This window comes from Uloborus diversus, chromosome 7, assembly GCF_026930045.1.
Source record: "Uloborus diversus isolate 005 chromosome 7, Udiv.v.3.1, whole genome shotgun sequence".
NCBI lineage: Eukaryota > Metazoa > Arthropoda > Arachnida > Araneae > Uloboridae > Uloborus > Uloborus diversus.
Genome location: NC_072737.1, coordinates 40007243 through 40015250, shown reverse-complemented (window position 1 = coordinate 40015250; position 8008 = coordinate 40007243). Strand labels below are relative to the sequence as shown.

Below are 8008 nucleotides of genomic sequence, written 5' to 3'. Positions count from 1 at the left end.
CTGTTTCATACTCCAGCGATTAAATAATTAAATCACTTGAAAAGCATTTGAAATTGTAACTGTCGCAATTGCAACTTTTGGGGAAATCCAAGCGAAATCTGTAAGTGGCATAAAGATAAATATTTAATGTCCGTTAAAACACTGTTTTTTGATTAGATCAACAATTTCTGTACAGTCATAAAACCGATCATTGTGACGTGATGAAACGTTCCTAGATGTCCTGCATCATCTTGGTATAGTCCGACCTCAAGCAAATGACCCTTGTCAATCATTTGAGAAAACAAGTTCATTCTTTAAAATAGGTAGAGAAAGAAGAAAGGACGCGTGCCATATTTAGGAGTTGAGCAACATTTCGGCGACATGACAAAAAAATTTACTCCTAGTATTTTTTTTTAATGTGATTGTATTTAGACCTGAAAAGTTTAAGTTGCAGCAGTAACTGCATTGAGTTGGCGAAAAAGTCAAAATGACAAGTTTTGCATTCATTATTACAGCTCTACTCTCGCTAATTTTCAATTGAAATTAATTATAGAAGGCGTTGTTATCTCTGTCCAATGTCTGTTGAAAGAAGTGAAACCAAGACCCACCCACTAACGGAGGATGTGACCTGTCCAATGAGACATCTGCCTTGACCGCACAAAATTAAAATGTTTTACCTCTTTTGCTACTTTCAATTCGAAAAGGTGACGTATTCAAACTCTAGAACCAATGACGCACTTGCAAATTACGTTTTTACTGTCCTCTCAATATCGCCCCTTTACGAAAATGGTCCATTCGGAAAAAAGGCGGAGCCTAGGGTCAACGCTTCGCGGTCACTTTATAAAAGCTTTTTTTTTTTTTTTTTTTTTTTTGACGGCTGAAGCAATTACATAGAAACTAGTCTTAAACATAGATATATTTATTCATACTTTTACATACATTCAACATCAATAATAATAAACGCACAATCTTTGACAACAAATAGAAATTTAAGCTTCATAATCGTAGCTGTATTGCTTTGTGGCCAGGAATGTCTCCAAATCGGGTGGCTCGGGCTTATACGTAGCCAGGCCTTCCTGGAATAAGAAGCGGGCCACTTTAGCAGCAATGACCATAGACACTCTCCTGATGGTGTCCAGTGGTGGGTACACTCTGCCTTCGTCCATGTTTTCTTTTGTTACCAGCTCTGCAAGTGCCTGAAACCATAACACATTAAGCATGTTTATATTCAAAGCATTTCTTCGTGTTATTCAATTCCGAAAGTTGAACCTAAAAACTTTTACGGGATTTTTTTTTTTTTTTGAATTCTCAAGAAACGAATTTCGTTGCTATTAGACGGCACTGATTATACAGTAGGGTGGGTCATCGTCCTATGGTAAAAAAAAGAAAAGTTTCCGATTTTCATCGGGCAGAGCAAGAAAAAGGTGCCAAATGACGTTTTAAGGTAATATATAAAATTTCATTCGATTAGGAGATCATTTTCCACCTCCGGAGTGAGTTTGAAAAACCCGTATCTAAGGAAAAAAGTCGTTTTTCATTAAAAAACTGAAAAACAAAATTACACATAAAAATAACAACTTAAGGTTGTCCAAGTATTATACAATACCAAGTATGCCAAGTACGTAATACCGTATACCAAGTATTATCATTTGTTAATTTGTTTAGAAAAACGTTTATGATAATCATTAATTTACAAAATTAAAAATATTCATCTTAAAATAGCTTGAAAGTCCTTCTTACTATCCAGTTTTGGCATGAGTTTCCGGGACTCCAGCTGGTTCTTTATTAAAGCTTCTCTTTTTGCACAATGTAGTAGAAACTTATGTCAAGTTTAACTGCCCTTCCACGGGGTGCCCATCCCCCAAGGGAGATGCCCCCCCCCAGAACGAGAGCCCTCCCTTAAAATAAGATAAAAACCTTGTAAAATCAACACCCCAATAAAATTTAAGGCCGCAGTCTGCGCCATGACCCCCCCCCCCATGGGCACCCCTGCCTTTTATCAGCCTGAGTGTATGGCATGGCAGGCATAGTAAACAATTATTTTTTGCCTGAAACAAACAGTTGAATATCTTCTTCAGAGATTGATTTCAGTATTGATGGATCAGACACATTTTTCCAGTCATTGGAAGAAAATACAAGATTCTGCATCAAACTTAACAACAAGAACTTGGAAAAAGTCGGAGTCTATTTCGCTGATCACTACGGGTATCTAAAATCCAACGGGCTGCCAATTCACGGATGTGTTGTTCCAAGTCTGTCAGCATTGCAATAAATTAATTTTTAGAACATGCGAAAACACCGTTTTTTTTTGGATTACGGGATCTATTTTGCATTTTAACTCAGTAGATCAATATCTAGTTGCAGTGATTTTGAACAACTGCCGAGCCAATCTGAACACAAAGGGTAACTTTTGATAGCAAACCAGATTGGAGCATAAACTTTGAAGATTTATGTTGCAAGAATTATTAAATTTTTAGAAGGAGATTCCACTGAAACACACAAACGTAGAGTTCGATTAGCATGAGTTAGCCATAGACCATGAGACATTTTGCCAGGCTTTGGCTCTTGCCAGGGCAGATTTTCGTGATATTTTGCACTTCCGACGAAGCAAGGTTTTTTTTTTTCAATAATTTCTGAAGTGGTGGGGTAAAGTACTGCTGAAGCAATAGCTGCTCCAGCCCTGTCTGATACTTCATAACTATCACATGCCCGTGAAAGCAAATTAAAGTTCACCGTATTACGTGTAGTAGAAAAGTTATTGATATAAGCGTTTGAAGTTTGAAGCTTGTAAAGGTCCCTTGAATTCATCCTCATTGTTTCTGTCCGATAGAATAAATGCGATGAAGTAATGATACTAAAACTGTCTTCACTTTTTTCTTGAATCTAAAGCTAAAATTTCTCTCTCACTCGTGTTTTTTTTCCCGCACAAATGTAGATGTTAATATCTTTGCATTTGCAAGATGAAGTGTCAAATAGCAATTTACTAGCTTGGTAAAATGGCGCTGATTATTTTCTTAGGTATTTTCGGATAGGATTTCAAAAGACTGCTGCATTGCAAGAGGTAGATTTTTAGCCTCTCTTACTCATTTATATTGCACAGCAGGCAGGGAGTGTTTGACCTAATCCACACATTTCAGCCCATTGTAATACCTAAAACGGCAAGAGTGAATTTAAACCAGATGCAAATTGAAAGTTTGATCACTTGTTTCTGTGAACGAAGTAACATTTATTATTATTGTAATCTTACATGGAACATATCCTATTTGGGTAAAGAAATCAAAACTTCAAACTCATTCTGAAGGCAAAAAGACTTATCAGAATGGAATAAAATTTCACACATGTTAGTTCGAGACCATTTAGCACCTTTTTAATCCTCTGCCCCTTAACATTTCGAAAAAAAATTTAAATGACCCACCCTATTATACAGTCATTATCATCGCTAAAGGTAGCAATTTCGATTACCACCTTTTTTAAACACTGTTTAATTTAAAGAATTTTTCAACGTTAAAAAGCTATTAAATTCCAGTTTTCAGAGAAATGTAAATAAGAATTCGGCAGGAAAATATCGTGAAAATCATTTAAGCAATGTAGAATCATGGGAGCCCATATAGAGGGGGCTTAAGCCACCCCCCCCCCCTCCTAGAAATGAGGACTTTCCTGCTTTTAGTACTATTTTATTTGTAAAAATGTAAAAGCATTTCTTCTCCAGTCATTAATGAATAAGTTATTAAAAATGTCAAATTTAAACAACTCAAATCTGTACTGAAATCGGTTTCTATGGGGAAAATATCCTGCTAAACCATGGTGAAAATATCCGAGCCAGCCTCCCCCTTAAAATTTTGCATATGGGCGCCCATGTGTAGAACATCTAATCGTGTTGCACTTACCGTTTGAATAATTGTCCCCTTTAAAATGAACTTCATCGAAAAACATACAAATAAATTATAACAATTTATAATTAATTGCCATGTCTGATCTGAAACACTATTTAAGAAGAGGCACTATTTCATATTTGTGAGAAAAAATAACTGGGAAATCGATTTTTAAAAGATTTTTTTTTACCTTTGCAGCAATCAAAAAGACCCGATCTCCAACCGATTTAGCACCACAAGCGATCAAGGCCAGTGAAACGCCGGGGAAGATGTAGGCATTGTTGCCCTGACCTGGATGAAACGTCTTGCCATTGAATGTAACGGCGGGAAATGGACTACCGCTAGCGAAAATGCACTTGCCCTAGAAGAGAATGAAAGTAAATTCTCAGGTTAAATTGGGAGTTTTTATTCTCCTCTCTCAGATTACGTAGGGGAATGTGGGGTAAAGGGAAATAGTTGAGATGATTTACCTTTTTCAAAATGAACAAATAGGAAATTTGTTTTGAAAATTGCAGTGCATGAAGAAAAAGGGTTTTTTTCTCCCTTTTTTATTTTTATAAAACTTACATTGAAACAAGCATTCCAAAAAAATAAAACCTTTTTTTTTTTTTTTTTTTTTTACAGGCAAATGAAAAATAAAATATTTTTAAAATGAAGTATCTTCTGCTTGATAGTGAAAATTATTTTTGATCAAATAAATGAGTAAATAAAGCGATGAATGAATAAATGAATAGATAACAAAACGATAAATGAATAACTAAATAAATAATGTAATTGATTAATCTTTATCTTTACTAATATTAAAGCTGAAACTCTCTCTGGCTGGATCTCTCTCTGTCTGGATGTCTGTGACGCGCATAGCGCCTAGACTGTTCGGCCGATTTTCATGAAATTTGGTACAAAGTTAGTTTGTAGCATGGGGTGTGCACCTCGAAGCGATTTTTCGAAAGTTCGATTTTGTTCTTTTTCTATTCCAATTTTAAGAAAATTTTACCGAGCAAATTATCACAACGTGGACGACTAAATTACGAAATTATCATAACGTAGAACCGTAGCATGGGCAAGCAAATGAAAAAAGCAAATTGGCGAGAAAATCATCATCCAATATTTGTAAATATAGAGGCGAACCAAATAACCTTTTAATTTTCATCATTCCCCGCATGCATTTGAATAATTACACAAAACATTTAAAAAGAAAATACGCTTGATATCAAATAAATAAATACTGCTCGCATATTAGTAGGTCCCAATTAATGTTACAACAAGAACATTAATAACAACAAGAACTTGATCCTTTTAAAGTAACAAAAATAATTTTTGATTAACAACAAACTTTTACAATATGGGGAATTGCAGGTATTATCATTTTAGCCTTTATAGATAACTTTTTCCTGGCTAGAATGAACTTCATGTGTCATTACATAGTTAAAATAATGCCACATAGGGGGCGCTAGAAACAGAGCAAATAATTTCACCATTTCCCCACACTCCCCTACTTTTACTTATTTCAATTCTAAAATGATTCGCTTGCTATTATGATTAATTGAAACATCTCTAAAGATGTCGCGAGATATCTATTTGAGTATTTTCGAAAAAGACGGTTAATTCAGGCAAACAGTTTACAAGTTAGTAAGAGCAAATTTTTGGAAGTGTACAAGTTTTTTTTTTTTTTTTTTTTTGGGGGGGGGGGGTGTCTCAACAGTCCACTGACTGTATATACATTGTTACAATAAGATTGACAATATGGCTTAAGACGAAGGGTTCTGGGGAGTTTTGAGCCCCCAGCTTTTATAAATGCGCTGAGCCTTTGCAGAGAGTCTTGCTCTTTTTTAATATTTCAAACATCCTCATATTAATAATAGCCGATGATCGAGTAACTCGCGTGTTTCAACAATGAAACTCGCGTCACGGCATGATAATTTGAAAATATGTTTTGGTAATAATTAACATGCAGGGAAAGGCTTTATTGTGACAAGGCTGGACTCGATCCGGCAATTAACTGTTATACTGGCAAGACTTTCATTTTATGAAAACGAAGAAACCAAAACAATTAACGCTATCTACTGGAGTTTAGGGTTAATCCACTCGTGTTAGGATTAAAATTTCAACTATCAAAATATCACCAAACAGTCAATTGCTTCGTTCAATTGTTGATAAATTTTCACCCGTCATACCATGACGGGCGATTTTCTAGTTTATCAGGATAGTGAAATAACTGCATTTAAGTAATTTTCAAAATTTAAGTAACATAGCACGTATTATAACTTTTGTAAAAAAAAAAAAAAAAAAACTATTTTGCGTCATCATATTACAATTCATATTCATTCTGGTAAAGGAACATGCAATAAATATGATTTTATATAAAAAAGTTTGTGTCAATAAACATACGTACATCAGTATGAGTGTAAGCTGCTTCTGCTGTGCATTCTGCTTTGTCTGTTGGATTGCTAAGTGCGAACACAATGGGGCGATCACATGTACTGGCCATCATTTTTAGAACCTTTGGCGTAAACACTGACGGCTGCGCGGAAGCTCCTGGAAACATAAGTTCAACATAAGTTACACAAAATATGGAACGAATCATAAAAAAACTAATTAATGAAAATTTGGTCATTGTAGAAAAGCAGGAACGGTGAATGTTTGTAATTGTATAATAAGTTCAATGTGTACTTATATCGACTTTTATGCACAACATGCATAAAGAAAGCATAAATTAATTTTGTGTTCTATTTATAAAGAGGAGCTGGCAATGATAGTCTTTTAGCAGTCATTAAGAACTTTTCTCTGTAATTCTTTGCAGAGCATTAACGCATCCATGATCACTTGCGTCATTTCCATGACAGAATCTTCCTTCACTAACAAATCAGAGAGATGATTTCTATTGTCTAGGAATAGCTCAAAATTTTCAATGTGAACGTTTTTGGTTGTGTGTCACCGATGTCGGTATCCTCGTTGATTTTAGCCACTTTTGTCACCCCTAAAAGCTCTTCTTGCAGTGAGTTCTGTGTAAGTTTAATAACTTTACTTCTGGAAAGAGCTTTGGAACCAATTGCATAAAATGTCTCCAGTGGCCCAAGATCGATTATTAGAACACCAAAATGCAGTTTATTACGTGTAATCTACAATCTTTAAGAGTTTGGATTTTGAAAGAGGGGAAAAAATTTATCTGTTTGCATTGCTGCATCCGCGTAAAACCGAAATTCATCCGCGTAAAGTAAAATAAAGATGTCAAATCTTAAACCGCGTATAATCGAAACCGCGTAAAATAAACCTGCGTAAAAAGAGTGTCTACTGTACTATGCCTTACCCACGCATAAGTGGTAACTCTGTACTGTCGTGAGTAGGTAACGTGCAGTAACTGCAACTGTTTCATTTTTAGTTTTTATCATCGATTGTACGTTAGATTTATAGTACAAGCTTGCTTGTTTGGTTTCCGCTGAAAAAAAAAGCGTTTAATTCCTACGTTTCCCTACTGTTAGTATTGAACACAAAACGAGTTTCTTCAAATACCTCAAAAACTCATTTCTGCTGATACTGCCATTTACCTGCCCACGGCAGTGCAGGCACATCGTCAGCTCAGAGCAACAGTAGGATATCCAGAAAGGGATACAAGGGAGGGTAGAGCGCCCCTCACTTGAAGGGACTATCTAGCGGTAATTTTTTTATATTGAAGTTCAAAAAACGCAATTCTAGACGATCTTTGATGGTGTTAGGGCTTGGAAGGTTTCAAAATGGAAGTCCCAACGCAATCATAGGTTATCGTTGATGATCTCAGGCGAAGGAAAAGGGTTCAGAACTCTTTTTTGGAAATTTTTCGAAATTGAAGTTACCAAAAACGTATTTTAAGACTATTTTTGTGATGTTAGAGGAGAAGTGGTACAACGACCTTCCTTCCACCGTTCTTTAAAATGAAAGTCGTAAAAACGGAATTGCAGAAAATCTTTTGTAACGTTAGCGGAGGAGATGGAACTCAGAGCCTTCCTCCGGTAAATTTACGAAACTGAAGTTCCACAAAACAGATTTTTTGGAACAGATCTCTCCTCTAGAAATGAGCATCAAGCCCTAAAAGCGCAATTGTTTCCGAATTTGAATCCAAAACGTTTGTGATCAAATGTATAAACCAGGAACAGGGTACGTAGTAAAGAGCAAGTTGAAAA

At 35.6% G+C, this 8008-nt stretch overlaps 1 protein-coding gene across 1 annotated transcript in view; it reads right to left on the bottom strand.

Moving 5' to 3' along the window:
• Positions 1-882: 882 nt before the first annotated feature.
• The window catches only part of LOC129225576 (NADP-dependent malic enzyme-like), a 79882-nt gene continuing 72756 nt past the window's right edge, over positions 883-8008 (bottom strand). The window contains exons 11-13 of the mRNA XM_054860025.1: positions 6244-6386; positions 4042-4212; positions 883-1175 (exon numbers count right to left, since the gene is read on the bottom strand). Of these exons, the coding sequence (XP_054716000.1) occupies positions 969-1175; positions 4042-4212; positions 6244-6386 (521 nt within the window). The 3' untranslated portion in view covers positions 883-968. The remainder of the gene's footprint in view (positions 1176-4041; positions 4213-6243; positions 6387-8008) is intronic.